General features: G+C 39.5%; 2 protein-coding genes across 7 annotated transcripts in view; both read right to left on the bottom strand.

The window, feature by feature from the left end:
• tapt1a (transmembrane anterior posterior transformation 1a) overlaps window positions 1-12,617 on the bottom strand; it is a 30,974-nt gene extending 18,357 nt beyond the window's left edge. Inside the window, exons 1-4 of one of the 3 annotated variants that reach the window (XM_085469316.1) lie at window positions 12,368-12,617; window positions 10,654-10,784; window positions 8,872-8,990; window positions 4,122-4,154 (exon numbers count right to left, since the gene is read on the bottom strand). In XM_085469316.1, the coding sequence (XP_085325442.1) occupies window positions 4,122-4,154; window positions 8,872-8,990; window positions 10,654-10,784; window positions 12,368-12,557 (473 nt within the window). In that variant the 5' untranslated portion in view covers window positions 12,558-12,617. Of the gene's footprint in view, window positions 1-4,121; window positions 4,155-8,871; window positions 8,991-9,439; window positions 9,515-10,653; window positions 10,785-12,367 lie in introns of those variants that run through there. The other 2 variants (XM_085469318.1, XM_085469317.1) reach the window with 2 other exon arrangements.
• Window positions 12,618-14,428: 1,811 nt separating this feature from the next.
• Window positions 14,429-21,268, bottom strand: part of ldb2a (LIM domain binding 2a) — a 115,884-nt gene continuing 109,044 nt past the window's right edge. For all 4 annotated transcript variants that reach the window (XM_085469321.1, XM_085469322.1, XM_085469319.1 and 1 more), the window contains exon 9: window positions 14,429-16,453. In XM_085469321.1, the coding sequence (XP_085325447.1) occupies window positions 16,223-16,453 (231 nt within the window). In that variant the 3' untranslated portion in view covers window positions 14,429-16,222. The remainder of the gene's footprint in view (window positions 16,454-21,268) is intronic.

Below are 21,268 nucleotides of genomic sequence, written 5' to 3'. Positions count from 1 at the left end.
AAAGGCACACTTAAAATCCTTTAATTTTCTCAAAAATCGAGAGTGTGCCTTATGTATGAATTCTGGTTGTGCTTACTGACCTCGAACCGATTTGGGCGTGCAGAAATCTGTTAAAAAATGTTTTTAGGGACAAATGCAATCGCATAGCAGGATGCTATACACGGGCCAAACTTTTTTTTTTTTTTTTTTTTTTTTTTTTTTAAATGACATCAGAAACAGCAGTATGCGACATTACGTGATGGCAGAGCTTCAGTTCATCCTTTGTCTTTTTTTTTTTTTTTTTTTTTTTTTTTTTAAATAAATAGGACAGGGGGAATGAATGAGAGAGAGAGGGGGAGAGAAAGAAAGAAAACCCAAGGGGAGAAGAGACGGTGAGAAGGGGGGGGAAGAGAGACAAAAAAAAAAAACTCCTGGGTCACCTGTATGGAGAAAAAACAAACAAACAAACAAACAAACAAACAAACAAACAGAGGAGACAGCAAACAACAAAGAGCAACATAATAATAGAGAAAACAAAGCACCATCACAATAAACTAGCTAGTCATAGATATCAGTATTTACTAAGTAATAAACGATATTGTGCAGCACGCAAGATAGACAGCGCACAGTGTGCTTTGAGGCAGCAGCCAAGAAAGCTTTAGTCCGCGTCTGTGAATACCCATGTGTGCATACCTGTGTGGATCAGCATGCTTGCATTCCAAAGGTTTCTCCATGTAATGATCTGCTAGGGAGTGTGGGGGGGCCACAGCCCCGTCCTCCAGGGTGTGAAGCGGGTATGGAGGAGATCAAAACTCCAGACATCCAGAGGCCCCCAGAACACAAGAGACCATGGAAGACCAACAGAGGGGCAGCCGCGCCACTGTTCCAGTAAGAGCTGAGGAGAGTCCCAGATGAGGGCTCACTCAGCAGCCGCGGAGCAGAAGCCAGGGGGGGTTGCAGTGACGCGCCCGTGAGCTCCGCCGGCCCCCAGCTGCGCCTGAGTGACCGAGCCCTAGGCCGAGAGGCCGGGGGCACCCCACCTCCAAAGGGGCCCGAGCGAGCCCCAGGCCCCAGGCCCCGACAAGCGGCCGCCAAGGAGTGAGCCGGTGTGTACCCGGACGCCCACCCCCAGACACAAAGAACCACCAACACACCGACACCTGAGGGAGTCCGCCACCGGCAGGGGAAGTGGTGGTGGGTGGAGATAGGCCTCCAAACCTTGGAGGGCCTGAGGTGTCCCCAGAGAGGTGGCGTCTGATACCCAACCTGACATATAGACACAGACATACAGGCACACACAGACACAAACATCCATTCCCACCCTCATGCTCTCATATGCACTCACTCCACACTCAACCAACGTGGAGACAGACATAAAGAGACGCTGTACACACAATCACACTCCCCAAGCGTACTCTACAAACCGGGTCTAGGTACCCTTGCCCCTGGAGGGGGGAATTGCACCCAGACCCAGGTGGTGTTACCCTTTTCCCTGCGGTGGGGAGAGGCAGACCACCCCGACTCCGCAGCAGCAGGGAGGCCCCACACCCCAGACCGCAGTCGGACGGCCAACTCCTCCTACTAGCCCTCCCGCTCCAGCAGGCCGCAGAGAATGGGGGTGGGAGAAGACTCCAAACACGGGCCAAACTTCAGTCAGGAGAACAACTGAGATTATTCATCCACAATACGAGGTTAGTTATTAATATACTGCAGCAACATGGGAATAGAGCAACTGCGAGAGAATTCAACATTAATGAATCAATGTTACGGAAGTGGAGGAAGCGCAGTTTTTGGCTTTTCCCTTATTTCGAAAGTGCTTCATGTCTTTGCTATGACTGTCACCCGGCATAATTTGCAGATGATAATGGTTGTAGCCGGTGCGATGCTTTCGACTAAAACAGGCGCAGCTTAATGACATCATCAACATGCGCTATCGCGATAGAGATTTTGACTATATCGCTCTATCGTTGGCCAAATTTATATCGTATATCGTATATCGTTTATATCGTTTATATCGCCCACCCCTAATTGAAAGTTGTAAAATATGAATTATTCTGGGAGCTGACTACAAAATGAGTGTTTAAAAAAAAAAAAAAAAAAAAAAAAAAAAAAAAAAGGAGCTGAGCTTGTGAAGATGTGATGTGAACCAGTTTTGTCATGACTCCCTCTCTTTTTTAAAATCACTGCACAGCTGAGCACAAAGCTAAGAAAATAAGATAAAGAGCTGTGTTTTTTCTGTTAAGCAAAAACTACAATGGTTGTCCCAACAGTGAAGAACTTGGATGTTTACACAAAAAAAATAGATATTCAAACACAGTTGTTTGTTGCGGAAACAACTGTGCAAAACCAGAGATAAACTTATGGCACTGATGAGTTCTTCCCCCCCTTCTCTGATGCAATACCGCCATCCAGTGGTCACACTAAAGTCATTCATTAAAAGATGTTTGAGTAGAAACAAAAGCATCAGAGATCCTGAATTCTTCATTATGAATAGTTTTACTGTTGTGCACCAGGATAAAAATGTGCTGCCAAAAAGATAAAGCTCAGTTATAGACGCAGTTGCTTAGAGATATAGTAAGTGTGTAAGGTGAGTGTAAGAAGAGTAAACACACATAAAGTTTATGATAATTTTATCATTTTTCCACTTAACTGGATAATTGGCTTTGTCTGCAAAAGACAAAGTGAGTTATTAAAGGAAATGACTCCAAATGTTGTTTTGTCTACAAAATACCTCAGGCATTCATTTATAACTATATAAAATAAAAGCAACACGATCTCACACTTAAAAAGTCAATTTAAAAGACTATTTATCCTGTCTTATTTGGCACATTACTTTTGCATTTAATAAATTGTTGAAGACTTTATTCCAATCCAAAACAGTTGTACCCTGCTCTCTAAAATATGATTAAAGTGCTAGCAGAAAACAAACCCCCTTACCACACATACTCCTCTTATTCTAAACATACTTTCTAGATACAAAGCTGCTTCAGACAGCTGGTAAAGCACACTGCGCAAAGTAGTTGTCATAGTCTTTATTCTAAAAGCATTATCTCCACAACACACATGATTATTATGTTTTATAGTTAGCTATGCGCTGCATTTAAAATAGCCATCACTTTGTGCCAATACAAGACATCAGCCTAAAACAGTCATTCAAAAGCACAGACCAGACATGAAGAGCGCTATGATAGAACCTTGCTAAAAAAGCGGAGTTTTTTCCTACCAAAAATAACAACTGAAAGCAAAGAAAATAAGCCCCAAACTGCTCCAAACAGGCAGCCTTCCAGTTTGAGCTAGTGTAGTCACGGTCACGCAATACTGTGACAAGAACACAGTCTCACAACAGTTTGTGAAAAAGTCACAACCTGTAATCTACTCATTCATGTTTCTGGACATGAATTTTAATATTCTTTCGTTTTGTGTCCCTAAACATGACTTTTTCAATGGTCTCATATGTACACAAACTTTATATTGACCGTTTTTAAAAGGTTAAAAAGTTCAAATGTAAAAAGTTCACCTTTGAATGGTGGTGGATTTGGTGGTGGAGTGAATAATTTTAACACCCACACACAGGACATATTTTTGGTTATGCTTTTTACTTCATGTATCTTTGGTAAAATGCCTTGGTTATGTTTCAGCATTACAAAACAAACAAAAAAAAACGCCCAAAACTGCTCATATTTAGAAAAGAACACTTCTTTTAAAGCCCTGTGGTGTCATATCTATGATGGAAGAGTTTGGACAACAGTGCAACAGACACAAAATATCATTCTTACTAAAACACATTCGTTTTGCCCAAGTTGTGCCAACTGTCACGAAATAAAAAGAAGAAAAATGTGACAAGTCATATCCATGAACACAAACAGATAGGTTTTTTTGTGACTATTTCACATTTTGTTATGAGACGGGGCTGGATAAGACTACCATGCACACTTATTCTTTGGATCAGTGTTTGGGGGGGGGGGGGGGGAGAGAAAGAAAAACATAAGAGACCAACATGGAAGCTTTGCCTTGGAGACTGGGACATGATTTGCGGTGGCAAGCTATATATTAACAAACATGACAGACATGAAAAACCCATGAATGGATGTCGGGGACAGTGATAATGTTTATGAATCCTTAATGCCCTTGTGGGAGCGTACCTGCTTCTTCTGCAGTAGGGGCATGTGCGTGCCCTGCATGGGGAGGAAGGCAAGGGGAGACAATATACTATCAAGTACTACATCACAACAATGTGACAGCTGGCTTAAAGCTACACAGAGCACTGGCACAAACCAATAATTTCTATTTTGTTGTGGTGAAACCATTATCAAATAAACTAATTGCTAACTACTAAATCTGTAAATAAAAAAGAAAAAATGTTGGGAGTTAAATTGCAGAACAGACACCACAAGATGTCTGGAAGACCTATTTTTAGACACAAATTTCTGAAAGTTTCTAAAAATACTGAAAATTGGTGGGTAGACTGGTAAAATCAGGTGTTAGGTGTTTCTGTTAATAAAGTAACTGAGTACATATGACCTACAGACTGTATATGGAGGACTGATAGAGATTAGTGACATTCCGGGCATTTTGATCTGACAGAGAAATCATATGGCATTTCCCACTTATAGGGTATAAACTCATCACAAGGTAGCCCATCTTAAAGCACACTGTGCTTTATCCTTCTTCTTCTTCTATTTTTTTTTTTAAACACATTTAACATCATGTTGTACTTAGAGGTATTTGAAAACAGCAGCGACCTTTCCTTATCTGAGATCACAAAAAAAATTAGCTCAAGGGATGTTTTCTCATACACTTTTCTAAAACTCAACTTCTTTCATTTAGAAAGGTCGGGAAAGAAAGCAGGTTTAAGGCCTTCTGCTTCACTTTTCACACTCGGGCACCAACTCCATCTTTAATATACAGTCTGTAATATGTTCATGCTAAAAGAAAGGAAACACAAACACACTGTCAAAACCTGTACTTGAAGTTCAGGTCAGTATTATAAAAGACTACGTGATTAGATTCATAATAATATCAAGGTAAAGCTCAAAGACAACTCATCAAAAAAGGATCTGTTCAAGATCGAGAATCATTAGAAGCAAACACCAGGACAAAGTATGAACTTACATTTAACAGAACAAAACCATCTGACCAAAACTTCCATTATCAGATCAATATATGTTTGTATATGTATCTAACTAGAGCTGGGCGATAGAACGATAACGATATGTATCGCGATATAACTTTTACTCGATAGAGAAATTAAGCTATCGCGATAGACCTCGCCGCTCTTGTCCTCAAAAAAAAAAAAAAAAAAGGTCAGCCAATCCAAATTAAGTAGCGCAGAGCCGAACCAATCACAGCCGCAGAGTCACGTCGCGTGGCTTGTTACGTACAGCACAAGTGCCAAGCCGCACGTGTGTTTGGGAAGTAGCCAGCGGGTAATGGAGGAAATGAGTGTGCCAACTAGAAAAATCAACCGAGCGTGACCGAAGAGAAAAAAGATGATGGTTCCAATGCCGGAGAGATTGTCAAACGGAAGAGCCATAGAAGTTCCGTAGTGTGAAGGTATTTCGGCTATTTCAAGTCTGACAAAAAATAGAGTAGCGTGCACTGTAAATTGTGCCGAAAGCAAGTCTGGAAATACAATGAACTGGTGCATGCGTCACACTGTGCGCCACGTTATTGTTTCGGTGAAATGAATTTCTACAATACTGTTACTGTTAATTCTACTCTCTGCAGTGTTTAAATGCTTACATATACACACAGTTACTGTCCCTCCACACATACAACTCGGTTCTGCTTCTATGCCCCAGCTTTGTTTACTTTTTCCCACCGAGGCTTCTAGACTTCTGATTGGCCAACATTTCGGCACGGTTAGGAATCTAGCGCCACCTGCTGCTTTGGCATGTTCATAGCAGCGTTTTCCTTCATTTCTGCCTTTATGTGTGGACGGGATTATTTTTTAAAACGAAAACGGAAAATCTCCGTTTTCAAAAATACCCGTGTACGTGTGGACGTAGCCTCAGTCTCTGACTGGAAGCGCTAATTCGTCATTCGGCTTTTGTCAGACTAAAGTAACTGTTAAAACTGTTTGAAAAGCTCAGCTATACAACAAGGAGAGATTGAGAATTTCCTTTTAGTGCTCAGTTTATTTGATATTGACAAAAGTTAGTCAGTTTTGTCTGTTCTTCTGTAAAACAAACTAAGATTTATTTTTAGAATTAATATTTTGTTTCTAAGTGGAATTGACAATTTAGTCTGTTTCATTTGTTCTATTTTGAAACTTAAACGCTTTAGCGGCTGCCTTTTGTGTAGTTTGCAATATTTGCCTTTATTTATCTGAAAAAGTCTCATGTTCCATAAGTACATCTACCCTGTTGAACTTATTATGGGAAATAAATATTTAAATAAAAACAAGCTGCTGATTATTTCACATTTTACTTGTGAGCAACGGCACATTTAAATCTTACAAATATAGTTATTTGGCTTATATCGTGATAGATATCGTTATCGCCTGAAATGAAAAAAACATATCGTGATATGAAAAAATCTCATATCGCCCAGCTCTATATCTAACCCTCAAAAACACAAGTGCTTATTTTCTTTCCTACAGTGTATACATAGAAAATATTTACAATGTTATTTCCAGAATGCTACTTATCTTATTAACAGTGAGTCAGCAATATTACCAAATGACAAAAGAAAGAGCCTAAAACTGTGGCTCACTCTCTAAACAACCTAGGGAAGGGGGTAAATTAATCATCTGAATTAGTTTGCCAAACTTTGTAGTTAATAAAAGTAATCCCGGTTTTATTTTTATTTTTTTAAGCAAAAGCAAAATTTGGACAGATTACTATATCCGAGTCATATCATATATACTTATTTCACCACACTCTGAAAAGCTACAAAATACAACAAAGACAGCCAGATATTAGGGGTGCAACGATACACAAAATTCACGGTTCGGTTCGATACTTTGGTGTCACGGTTCGATATTTTTTCGATACAAAAAAATGTTCATGCCTTTTTAATTTGTCATTTATTACAATTATAAATATATATTTTAACTCAAAAGTACAGTTTTTAAATTTAACCCTAACCCTTGTGCATGTTTTTTATTTTGACAGTGAATGCACATCTGCGGACCACTTATGTGCACCCCTGGTTATTTAGCTCGTCATATTGCAACCACAGAAATTCTTTTGTCCATGAAACCATAAAGCTGCACTTTCTTTTTGCCTCATAGTCTGATTTGTCATAACTTTTCCGTTTTGTGGTAAGCTTTTCTTTGGCTGTCACTTCTTCACCCTGACCTGTCTTATTTGCCTCAGCAGAACTGAAATGCTTTTACACACGCACTCACATAAGCTCAGCGATTCTCTGCACGATCAACCTCTCACATGTGTAAGCTGCGGGAGATTTCACTTGTCATGTTTGCATAGTAAGCTAACGATTGATAAGAAGATGTCAGAGGAATTGGTGCACAAATTATCATCACTCACCAATCAGTGCTGTCGCTCTCTATACACAGTTCGCGTGATTGCAAAGTGAAAGCAAAAATTCAAACGCGATTTCAATATGTCACATATTGACAGTGGCTCACCGATGCCAATGACATAATTACCCAGCTACATTTCCGAAAGAATGCAAAAGCATTGACATATATTTTTCCTTCCTACAATAGCCTGACGGGCAGGGAAGAGATAGATTTTGGTAGCCCGACTGGAAAAATCGCTAGCCCCAGGACGTCAGGCTAGCGATATTGCGAGCCCTGTATCTGATTGAGGAATCACTCATATTTGGAAAAGAGAGTTTATTACAGAGAAATGTCTCTTTCCAAAATAAAAGCTATACTATACGCTTCTTCTGGGCTATATTCTCAGCAGCATATTAAACATATCAAATCCCCATAAGGAGAATCATGTGCTAACGGCTGTCTAAATGACTCGGGTAAAGTTTGTAGCATGCGTGCTTGTTGTTTTTGTCTGCTTCCACTTGTCTTTGCACTAGGATGATGTCAGCGTAAATGTGCAGTCATATTCGTTGTGTTCCCGCTAGTGCTTTCAGGTTAATTTCGTTGAAATGACCTTAACGCCACAACACAGCAAATCTCCGTTAACGAGCTACCCCTGATCACCCCGTGCATGGGGCTAGACGGCCAACACGTTACTGAGCTAACTGCGCTAACACACTAGTTCCCACCCATGTAATTGAGCATTGCGTGGCACATCCAACATACTGTTTTACTTTAGTCCATGACGCGCTTACCTTCAGGGTCATACGTCACATGAAAACCAAAATAGTTCCAAACGCCAGATCTGAATGAGGATGGGGGAGGTTCAATTTGCCATGTTGCAAGGAGAGCTTAACTTCTGTCTCGCTAGCTTGCCCTGCGCTTCCTTCTGACGATGCTGTCTGTGTTGAGCGCTCAGTGAATCTACTCCGCCTAGGCTGCACTGTCGAGCGCAGATCCACTGACCGCTCAACACAGACAGCATCGTCAGAAGGAAAGTTGATAAAATAAATTACAAATTTTGTATTGTTCGATACATATGCGTACCGAACCGAAAGCACTGTATCGAACGGTTCAATATCGATACGAATATTGTTGCACCCCTACCAGATATGCCTAGTGTTAACGCTAAGAAGCCAAAACAAAACTTATAGTTTGAAGTTTACAAATATACCCAGAAATGGAAATAATTAATGTGGGGTGGTTATATCTTATATTGTGCTCCATCTTTTGTGTCATTTTATCTTATTAAGCTTTTTTTGTACTGTATAGCTTATAGCTCATTTTAAATGATCTGGTTGCTGTAAGACAGTAGTTTCCCAAAAATAAAGTACTTCTTGTCACATCTCATCTTATTCCTTTAGTAAGCAGATATAAGCAATGTATTTTACCTGAAGCCACAGCAAGGCAGAGTGAAGAGCCGGAGAAGGGCCAGCAGCACCCTGAGGGGCAGTAGGGTGAAGACGTACAGAAAGGCATCCACACACAGGAAGAAGCCGAAGATCATCAGCTGGAAAAGTCACACACAACACCACCACAAATCAAACTATGAGTCTGTAGGGTACATAGTGATCAATCATCATAAGGAAAAAAAGATGAATGAGAGTATGTACACAAAGGACATCAATCAATTACAATAACATGATGAACATAAAAAAGGTACGATTTTATCTATTTTTTTTTCTTTTAACAAGTGGAAGAAATTGTACATAGGAGAAACACCATATGTGACAAAAAAAGTACACTTAACCTTTTTATTATGCAACAGGCACATACCTTTACAGTTTCCAATATATGAACAGCCATTACCTCATCATATTCAAAGGAATGTTTTACAAGAAATGCATTGAAATGCATCTGACATCTTATTCCTACTTCTAACAGGGAAAACAGCAAGGCAACAACTACTGGTAGAATCTGGTGGGAGGGTCTGTTTGTCATTGGTGGATCCTGTCTGACCTGGGGCCTCCTGAGGTACCCTGAAGGTAGTAAGCCTGTTTCACCGGCAGTTTGTGGCTACACACATTCCTCTCCCTTCAACAGGAAAACCAAGCCAGTAACAGATATGTTAGTCTGGGATTATAAGGACACACAGCAGCTGACAAAGCATCAACTCTGAAATAAAAACAAATAATAAAGACCTTTACAGATGAGGAGGAACTCAATAGACTGTGTGTAACTGTATAGGCATCACATTAATTTTAACTTTAGTTGTGACCAGGTTAGATGACATATATATTGAAGAAATACACATTTATTAGAGATGCCGTTAAAAATGTATGATTCCTAGAAAGTCAATATAATGTCCAGCCTGTGTGTCAGAAGAAATCAGTCTTTAAGTTCAACACTGCCATCTGGTGACTACTGAGAGGAACAACAAAAACCAAAAAATTACTAGGGTCAGTAAGGCATATTGTAAACAAACAACATAATTTTCTGATATTTCGGTGTCTACCTAATATCTATATTAATTATTAATATATTTCCCAACATTGAAAGTATGTTATAATGATTTCTCTTGATATCTGTGTAGATTTCAGTGAGGGTAGTCTAAGGACCGTGTCTCAGAATGGAACAGGGAAGAAGACCTTGGGAAAAAAAGTGAGTGGATTTCCTTTAAGTTTCATGAAGGCGTTTTACCTCTCATGCAAACCCAAATGGTGGAGAGTTCTAGGTAGGACCCACTATTGATCATGTGCCTTATCACCTTGGCTTTTCCACAATAACTTTTATATGATTAATTCATTCATTTTATTCCTTGTAACTTCATAAAAGGGTTAACATGGCTTCAATGTCTTTTTTAGCCTTGTAAGGGTTATGTGGCTAACTCTTGTACATACAAAGTTATAAGGTCTCAAAAAGAAATAAAATAAAACAATGTAAAAACCATCAAAGCTAAATGAGCTCACTGTGAAGGACTCAGGTGAGATGTACATATCGATAATGTGGCAACCTAAGAGCAAGTTCAGGAGCAATGCAAAACTGACTGAGGATTCAGAATTGTAGCAAAGTCAGGAGCCAGAAGAAGAAGTGTCTCCAAATAAAGCAAGCTTACGGGCTGACTGTAAAATAATCGTATGCTTTCTGTGTACTGATGGAAATGACAACAGACAGATGGAGAAAGCTGCAGAGAAATCAGGGCAGATAAGTTCAGGGCTGTTAATATACACTACCTTCTCGAGTTCCTTGGGAATACGCATGCATGTGTAAACTCTCTCCCTTCGTTCAGTGTACTTTGCCTCATTGTGCTCCAGGAAGTAACCTCTGGTGAGCTCGGTGCAAATGAAGCGCGTCAACGATGGATCTGGAACAACGTGAGAGCAACAGTGTTATGACAAAACCATTGTCCACAACAAATACAGCTGTCAACACAATGAGAACTCCAACAGTGACTCTGTAAAGTGAAAGAGGAGGAAGCATCTCTGTATGATGAAAACTAAAAAGTGAAGGTTTAATGGCCTTTTTAAGTGTTGTTTCAGTGTTTGACTCAAGGCTTAGACAGCTGATATACAGTGTCTGTGGCCTCTCTCTCTTTAAAGAATAACAACCATCTGCCTATGACATAATGAGTCTTGTGCTCCAACTACAGTAATTCTTCCATCATTACCAAAGAAAATATTCTATAGTTTACTTACAATCTTTTGTAACTGAGCAATTAGATGAAATAGCAGTTCAATTACAATTTAGGTTTCCAATTGTTATAAGAACAATTGAAAAATGGTGAAAAATGTCCACCATGATTTCTGTCAGGCTATCACAATAAAAATCTGGAGGGTTTTTTGTATAGAACAAAATATTGGACAAAAGAATTGTTAAAAATAGTTTCAGTCAGATTTATACTCTAATTGCCACTATCTGTGAGAACATGTCTGGCATGTCACGCTTCATAAATTGCAAACAGTAATGATTTATACATTTGGGTTTCTTTTCAGCTACAGTTTTTGTTAATAAATAATGTTAACAGTCACATTGAAAATGTATCAGTGTCCACTTTATCTAAGCCACGGTGTATGTGTTCAACTGTGTTTGCCTAATTAGACACACACTTGTAGTTAAAAGAGACGCAACGCGTTTCGGCTTGTGGCCTTCATCAGGGTCATGACCCTGATGAAGGCCACAAGCCGAAACGCATTGGTCTATTATTAAAGTTGTTCATCTTCCCTCAAGTGCTGCTGGAGTTCCTGCTTTGAAAATACTGCTGCTGCCAAAGCAACTGAATATTGTCCTATTATGTATGGGGTCAGGTGTTTCCTACTACAGCTCTTAAAATCCCCTCTACGTACTAAAGTTTAAAGCTTCCCAATTGGGGCAAAGATATCTATATATAACATCTGTTGTCATCAACTCTGGTTAACTTTAATTTCAACATTAATTAAACAGCAAAGGAGACATGTGATCTGAACTAAACCGGCCACAGCCTTACAGGGAGCCATTGTCAGACATAATCTTGTTTCAATAATTGTTGTAAGCCAAAGGTAGTAGGTTACAGGTTACAGAACCTGATCTGTGACAGGTCATGCAATAGGTGGTGTGAAATAACGTATAGAGAAACTTAGAGCAGATACAGAAGAAGGTTATGGAGCCATGCAAACTCACTAAATAGATAGTTGCACTGCCAAGATAATACGAGAGATGTTGTTTTCTCCTCTTTCAGTTGATGTGAAGCAAACGCTAGCACTGACTGTAAACAAGCTTCGACACAGCTTTAACAAACTACAGTCGTTACAGACGAAGCTTCACTCACATTAAACACTACTCTTTTGTTTAAAACGTCGTATTCACGATGCCGCAACATTATCAGAGTTAATGCCCACAGCCCCCCCAAAATAAGTTGGAAACATTTAAGACGTCTAACGGTTATTATTAGCAGTGCGACCCGACAGTTACCTGCTGACAGCTCCCGTTGCTCCCTCCTGACAGCGCTTATGTCGTAAAATCCCAGGGTTTCTGGCAGTTCCGGGGTTATGCCGATTTTACCCGACTTGTGCAAGCCCTCCCATGTTCTTTTTTGCCTTTTCTTCAGCTCAATTTCGGCTTCTTTCTCCTCTGACAGCTCGGTCCCCAACTGGTCCGCCATCTTTACTTTGCCCGCCTTGTCGCCCTGCGCAACGTCATCGCGGTGCGGCTGACAACGTGCGACGTCACGATGATAAAGGTAGTTTCAACATTTTTTAAAAAACATATTTTTGAAATGTTTTTTATTGGCATTAATATTTATACATTTTACTTTTCCAGTGATTCTCCGTTTAATTTAATCTAAAATGTACACAAATCTGCCATTTGTTTCCTTATTTGTTCTTTAAAATAATAATACAAGATTTTAAAAATAAAGTTTTTGGAAACGCCTTAAATAAATGATTACCTGGCTGGAAAATGGTTTCCCAGTATGTTTCTGTGGACCAACTAGTCACACTAATGGGGCTTTTTATTTGATTTCAACAACAAGATAAGAAGAAAAAACGAGCATAATAATAATAATAATAATAATAATAATAATAATAATAATAAATTAACTCTTTATATAAAGAACGTAAATGTATGTACACATAGTGGTATTTTTAAAAATATATTTTTCCCGGCATCACAACTTTTTCTTAAATAAACGCATATGCTGTTAGGAAATTAACAAAATGAAATATTGTTAAAGACTTTCCAGTGAATATAATCATTGGTTACGAAAGAGGAAATATATTGTGTTATATTATATTATACTATGTACTTTCTACAGTAATGTCGTATAGAGATCGATAACAAAGAAAAGTTAATTGAGTATTTTGCAGTACCCAATATCCTCCACTTGGTGTCCCCAAAGTTCCATGAAATCTTCTTGAATTTAAAGTCTACCCAACAACAGTACTGAGGCGTCTTCCCACTGATTTATATATACAAGTTTGGTACGAACGGCATATATAGAGGTTATAGTTCATGTTAGAGGTCGTTCTGAGTATATTCAGGTATATTTTGTTGACGTTACTCAGGTGCGGTCATCTACATTTTAATATTTTAATAAAACCTAAGAGGATATCCCAGAATAAATAGACTAAATCTCCAGTGTTTAAAATGCTGCTATACATAACGCCTACGTTCATGCGCCTCTTGAATATATACCTGACATTTAACTGCTCATCGAGTAAGTAAAGAATGTCCATGTCCTTGTGGTCTTTGTGCAGTCAATTTACCTTAACGGCAGTTATAATTAAAGAACAACTCTATACTATACCTAGAGATACCTTGTCCTCAGTTATTATTCATGTACTTACATTTCCCAGAATGCATTTTAAGAGGAAGTAGTGTATGAACATGTAGTTAAGGGTCTTAATATTAACAAGGGTATGTATGAATGTATGAGGCATATGCATTTAAGTTGACCCCTCTAATGATTTGACATCTATGATCATGGCTTAATATTTAAAATTATGCTGCACTGAATTCTGAACTTCTGCAGCAGACATCTCCCAGTATGCTCATTAAAGGTCATTAGAAAATCCATGAAGAAGGTGTTTTTGGTAGATGACAGTCATTTTCTGCTATTATATCCTATTATGGATACAGGGAATATGAAGAAGTGTGCCTTGCTTTGGCTGGTAATGAACAATAATAACAAAAACAGAGCATAAAATAATGATTATGCCGCCAAAATATGATTTCCTTTCATTTAAATGTGTAGCTGAGAATTTAACTCTACCCTCATCTTGCTGTCTTTGTCCCCCCAAAAAAACTGTTTTGTGAAAAGCCCTTCAAAATAAAAGAAAAAAGAAAAAAGAAGAAAAGAAGAAAAGAACCTGCAATGATAATTTATCAACTTGATCTGCTGAGTTCCTCCAATAACATATAAATACAGCTTTTTAATGATTTAGACTGATGAAGTAAAAATTCAACCCCTAAAAAAATCAGACTGGAAAAGTCCGGCTCCATGCTCACATCAAGCATAATCAAACCAAATTCAACTACTTTGTAAGCACGGTTTATTGGCACACATAATGGTAAAGCATACATACCAGACATCAGATATGACACTGAACACCTCTGCTATATAATGTACAAATGGTGTCTAATAATACTAGGCGCAAACATATTTAGAAACGTGTTAGCTTCCTTACAAATGCACAAATAAATACCCATAAGATCCAATTGTATAAAGACATCCATCATTGTCTTCTTGCCCATTTTTAAACAAAAATCCAACAAAAGAGATCAGGGATATACTGTAGTATCAATTCAATTAATGATTAAAGAACAAGTGTGAACACAAACACAGGGATCTCAAAGTGTTTCTGTCGGGTGGATGGGATTTGATCTTGTCTTTAAAATGTTACTGTTGCTGTTTTTGTGGGGGGGCGGTTCGTACAATATGTCACAGAGTACACAACAAATATCATCATGTGACTGTGTGGCTGTTATTAACATTGTGGCTTTGGTTCTCCACTAGCTAGAGAGGACATTAAGAGTTTGGTTCTGACAGAGGCAAACAGGCATCCATCCAAACCACCCAACAGAAATCTGAACCTCCTGTACAAAACAAAACAGCTGCCATGTCCAAACTGCTTTCAGTGGCTGATTTACAGTGGACAAAATAGATTCCACCTCTATTTACAGAGCTACAAACCTTGTAACAGTGTTCCCAAACTGATGAACCCAAAAGGAAAATCCAACAGATGAGTTTTATAAAGCACATAGATCAAACAAAAAAATAAAATTCCTATAAAATCATGCAGGAAAAGGCTTTAGTATCAGTTTGGGAGTAGGTCGTTAAAGGGAACGAAGTCCAATTTTCCAGGAAGAAAAAAAGAAAAGAAATCAACAATAACGCATCAACGCGTGTCGGCAAAGTTCACATACTGATCTGCAAAATTACAATGTGATTGCAAAAGGATTCTGAGAGAAGCGAAATACCAATAGACTACAAACACAATCAAACTGGTTTGCATGAAATCACAATCTGTGACGACCGCGGTAATGTGGAAAAACAATCGTAGGACACGAGTTTCCCTTGTTTCAAAGGAGTCCATAGTGGTAGAGAACTTTTATTTCCCCTTAATTGGAAATGGAAATAAACAGCAACAGCAGAAACAAACCAACAGCCGACTGAATTTCCAATAAAAATGCAATTGCCTCAAACAATATTTCATTTGTCTCCAATGTGGTTAGATGCTTCCAATGGCTCTGGTGGCTGTTAAAAAACACTTTGCCTTCTTGAGCTTGCTTATTTTTTTGAAGACATTTTGTTCGTTGTTTTTACTCTTCTTCTTTTCTCCCCACTGTCTACCATCAGCAGGATGACTTGTGACCTGAAGGTCAACCAATCACATCTGTGGTATTCCACTAGATGAGAGGTCTGTAGCTGAGGGTCCAAAGAGGAGAATTTGATCCACAATTTTCCACTGCATTTTTGGAAAAAAAAGAAAAAGAAAAAAAAAGAAATCCCACACCTTGTTATTTTTACATTATAGTTGCATACGACCTGTATGCATTTCTTGTCTGTGGATATTGCTGTGCAATGCTGCCAGTTCTCAGTGTTCTCCTAGATGTTACAGTGATTCAGAAAAGAAGAAAATATCCGGGACGGACGTACAGTATTTTGGCTGGACATGCCGGTGGTGACTTTGCAGACGGGGGGGTTCTGATTCAGTACAATGTTATGAGGCATAGAAGTACTGCCCTCAGGGGAAGGGGGGAGGTTAAAAAGTCCAGTCCACATGAAGTCAAGGATCTGTTGGGCTTTTTTTTCCCTCTTCTTTTGTTTTACTGCGAGGGTTGTGGCGCCGTGCTCTCGGGCTTGCTATCCTGGGCGGCGGGGGCTTTGCTGCTCCAAGGGGCGTTGTTGCCCAGAGCTGGGGAACTATTAAAGTCGTCTTCGTCATCCAGGCCGTTGGTGGCATCGTACTGTGTGTTCTCCAGACGGGTGATCAAACGCTCATCCTCGTCCCCAAACTCGCCGCCCATCAGGGTCGGCTCGCCTACCACCATCACGTCCTTAAGAAAGAGAGAGAAGAAGAGAGGAAGGTATATGATATTTTTTATTCTGAAAACAGAAAAACACATAATTTGTCTTTTTTTCCTCCTGGCTTTTCCAAAGGTAACAACATATTTAAACTGTCCCGTCAGCTGGGTCACTTTATCAGTCACTTTTTAATTGCGTGCTTCCTTTCACGCCCTGAATATTCACATTACCATACAATGGGTTCACTGCTGTATATAAGCAGGGGTGCATTTTGGCTAGACCACTGTAAAATTTGTAGCTTATCCAATGGGAGTTTGAACAGGTTTATCACAGAGATAAGAGATACATGCATACAAATATAAAGCAAGCCCTAAATACACTTATAGTACATGCAAATATTATTGCAAAAAGCCACAAAATTCACTGCATCATCCTTCCGTCAACTGTTTTATTTTTTTTTATTATTGCTGTGTGTAATTTTTGTCCTCTTTTTGTTCTTCTTCTTTTTTCTTTTTATTAACTAACTCATCCATTTGTTAATTTCACTCATTTACATTCTTTAAAGCAGTCTCTAACTAGTTTTGAAGTCTGGCTTACAAATATAATTAACTTTTACACAGGGAGCCGTGGAATGTTTTTGGTTTTGTGCAGGGCTGGCTGTATTTAGCCTTGGGGTGATTCAGAATTAATATGCTAAAGTGAGTGAGAAATCACCAGAGAAGAAATTAATGCATATCTGTTTCATCTAATTCTCAGACCAAAGCACCATCTGAATATCAAATGAACGCAGATCCAACCGAAAAGACCTTATAATAACATTTTCATTACTTCAAATAAATGATTATGTATGTTGTCTGTTTCCCATAATTAGAATTTAATCAATGACATTTTAAAACAGAGGGTTAAAAAAAGCAAGAGGTCATAAAAATAAATATTTAGTTGTACTCTAGACCAGACTTTATCATAATTTTTGTTTGAAGAAGGTATACCCGGTTGCTCTATGATGGTAGAGGTACAGTGTGTGTTTTTCTGCTTCAATTATCATCCCTTTCTTCCGATCTAAAGACAGTACATGTGTGCTCTTCAGTGGGGGTTTTTGGACAGACGCTGGCATATTAAGTGATCTAATTTCTCTAAGCACCCCATGCAAAGGAAACATTCCCATCCAGATAGGAGATTCCTCCAGTGCCTAAGCATCTGTACTCATCCCAATCAATGCTCATCATGTAAGACATATTTCACAGAGATGGCCCTCCCACGGGGGGTCAAGGAATTAAAGGAGAAAGATTTATCTATTATCCACTGATATCGGTGACTGTTGTGATGTGAAGGAATCCTGATGGAGGGGGATGCCCCATGTGTGAGCTTGCATTTTGTCACGTTGCTAAGTTCATCCTCACTTTGACTAAACATAATCACTGGAGTGGAATCTGTGAATCACTGTGAATACTGATCAGTAGGTTCTGAATCAATCACAGGTTTATTTATTTGTGCATCTTTCTAAGTCTTTGTGTCTCGCTTTGGCTGCCTAAGCATCCCCCGACTGGCGAGCCCCAACAACATCCATCGTAACCTGGGAAAAAGCTGTTCAGTTGAATGGAGCACACGCTTCACTGGCCATGTGTGTCAACGTTGCCCTGCTTAAGAGATCTCGCTCTCCTCAGCCATCTCCTCTGCAGCACACATACAAAGGACAAACAGTACACTGGCACACAAACCTAGATAAGCTTACGTGGCGATTGTGGCTTAAGAGTTGGGAGTTTGCCTTGTAATCGGAAGGTTGCCGGTTCGAGCCCCGGCTTGGACAGTCTCGGTCGTTGTGTCCTTGGGCAAGACACTTCACCCGTTGCCTACTGGTGGTGGTCAGAGGGCCCGGTGGCGCCAGTGTCCGGCAGCCTCGCCTCTGTCAGTGCGCCCCAGGGTGGCTGTGGCTACAATGTAGCTTGCCATCACCAGTGTGTGAATGTGTGTGTGAATGGGTGGGTGACTGGATATGTAAAGTGCTTTGGGGTCCTTAGGGACTAGTAAAGCGCTATATAAATACAGGCCATTTACCATTTACTGTACAATCGCACACCTGAACATAAACACAGTCAGTCGGATGCAGATTAGTCCTGTAGGTGAAGTACACAACACACACACAAGCCTCTGGCTACAGACCCGAATCACACAGAGCAGAGAGCACCCATATGGAAAAGATATATATAAATCTTATAAAGTTTGTATCTGTCTTGTGTGAAACTTGTATGAAAAGCATATAAGTGTGAAAACAGATATAAGATCCCTTGAAAAATTATATAATGAAACTTGTATGTTTTGGATACTTACTAAAACAATGTATGAAAGTAATGCGAAAGTGGCCAATTTCATGAGTAAATCATGTAAGCCTTATATGATTTACTCATGAAAGTGGCCACTTTCATGAGTAATCACATATAAGTTTTTACTATTTCTTTTCTGTATGGGCAAACACACGATCACACGCAGCAATCATTGATGTAAACATACAAATAAAACTAGACAACTTAGCACACCCTACAACTACCCACGTAAAACACACGCAATCTTTGATGGGAAGCACCAATGAGGAGAGGCAGTTTATTTATCCAAGCCATCCCCAAAACCCCCCCAGCGACCACTTCTACACCCCACTATGCCTTAATCAGGCTAATTAATTTAGGTGAGCTTTTCAACTAAATGACAATATCCACACTGATTTGTCAATTTGCATAGCTAATTAAGTCATTAGCTAAAAACGTGCTGATTGCCAACAAGCCTTGCATTCACCATCTGTTCCTGTGAGGAGGCCTGTCAACCTACCTCTGGCCAATTTTGGGCACCCCCCCTCAAAAAAAAGAAAAAAATCCCTCGGGTGATAACAGCTGGTGGCTAGTCTGAGACTGGGGAGCACTAATTGTGAGCTAATTAATAGTGTCTACTTGTCTACTCATCTCGTTAAGAGTTAGCTTTCGCAGTAGCTAAGCGGTGAGGTTTTGAATAGGCCGACTCAGGGATGAACGCCTCCCTGCTCCCTTCATTCACTGAGCAGTGTCATTACCATATTTTTACAGAGATTAGCTGTGTGGAGCGTAGAGAACATATTTTCTCCACAGGCCTCCGAAACAACAAGTGTGATTTAGATGGGATAGTGATGCCAACAACAGGATAAGAAGACACAACTGTCCCTTAAAGCAACAAAGATAAGAACACAGCATGAAGTAAGACAATAATGTTACCAGATCCCTGTTCCTTCTCTATTTAAATATAACGTACGTTTCATGACTATATTTATTTTCCCTGATGCTACATTAAAAAAGGGGGAAAAAGACGAAAGCCTTTAATTCCCTCTAAAGCATTGAGATCATTTACTGTTATTAAAAACATGCATGACATAAATAAGTCACAAATGTATTGTTATGTTAAAAAAAAACCTTAAGTTTTAGCTTTATTATTATTATTATTTTCAGTGGTGGATAAATACACATTGGGTAGGTGCGTGAATATAAGAAGTATTTATTATAATTAAATAGGGCTGACCCAAGCTTTGGATTCATAGATACTTTTGAATGTTCACTGTAGATTTTCTCATGTGTACAATTCTGCCGTCAGACAAATGGATTTATTAAACAACATACTCAAATTCCAAATTATCAGTAAAGATGTGTATAAAACACTCATCAGAGTTACTTCTGTTATGTCTCACGTCTATGGCACTTCAAATTCCTTTCTCATTGCAGAACTTTGAATGTTATGCTCAAATTCTCTTCAGTTACAGCTCTGTTGTTTATATACATTGGACAGACTTCGCATTAAGGCTTTACTCTACGATATGTCTTCTATAATATGCTCCCTATGTGACAATCTTACAATGAGAACTAACTGGGGATTGCTGTTTGAGATGCCTGCTGGGCAAAGAAGGAACATGTGCGCAAAACTTAATTTAAACCACTAGAGGTCAGTGTTGCTCATTCCATGAACACACCACCCCAACACGCCACCACCTTCCTTCCCCCACACCTCCTCTTCTCCAGCCACTGGTAACCCCCCTTCCCCTTGTGAGGGTCCACTCCTTATTGTTATTGGGCTCACGTAGGCTTGTGTTCAGCCACAAACGAACAACTTCTCAGACAAAGACAGCAGGCGCACAACATATGTAACCAGCATGTTACCAGCCACGCTGCCAGTCTTTAAGAGGCGTGTGAATGCACGACATGAGTGGTACGGATGGTGTATGCGTGTGTGCGCGTCTGTGTGTGTTTATGTGTGTACGTGTGGGTGGGAAGGAGGTGGTGGGGGCAGTAGTGATGGAGTAGAGAGTGTGCATGAGAGGGAGGATGGGGTTGGGGGGGTGGAGGGTGTATACAGATATCGGTAATAATGAGAGCTGGCACAGAGCCACGCTGCCTTCTAGAGAGAAAACAATTTGCGAGTGCTTTGTGTATATGTGTGTGAGTTGTACATTATGTATGTGCGAGATGGAGGGAAGGAGGTAAAAGAGGAGAGCGAGGGCAACAAAACTAAAAAGACGGCTAACCACAGGACAGAATATAGAGGGTCAATACAGCGTGAGCGTGTGTAGAGGTGACCCAGAGTTTGTTCCTTATACAAGAGTAAAATTAGAATAACAAGAAAAACAAGAAAAGCAGCATTAAAAAAAACACAACAACCCTGCATAAACTGAGAGGCAGCCAGTCGATCCGGCATTGAAATCATTCAACCTAATGGGATGTAAAGTTTCTACAAGTTCTATAATGTCCCTTTATTCAACCCTGTATCCTAGAAATGACTTGCATTTACTTCAAATAGTTTTTAATTAGTGAATTTGCCATTGTGCAAAGAATGTTTAT

Source organism: Copadichromis virginalis, linkage group LG2 (genome assembly GCF_057382275.1).
Source record: "Copadichromis virginalis isolate Kocher_CV1m ecotype Utaka linkage group LG2, C_Virginalis_male_GT1.1, whole genome shotgun sequence".
Lineage (NCBI taxonomy): Eukaryota > Metazoa > Chordata > Actinopteri > Cichliformes > Cichlidae > Copadichromis > Copadichromis virginalis.
Note: the sequence above shows the minus strand (reverse complement) of the source record. Positions and strands in the feature narration are given on the sequence as shown.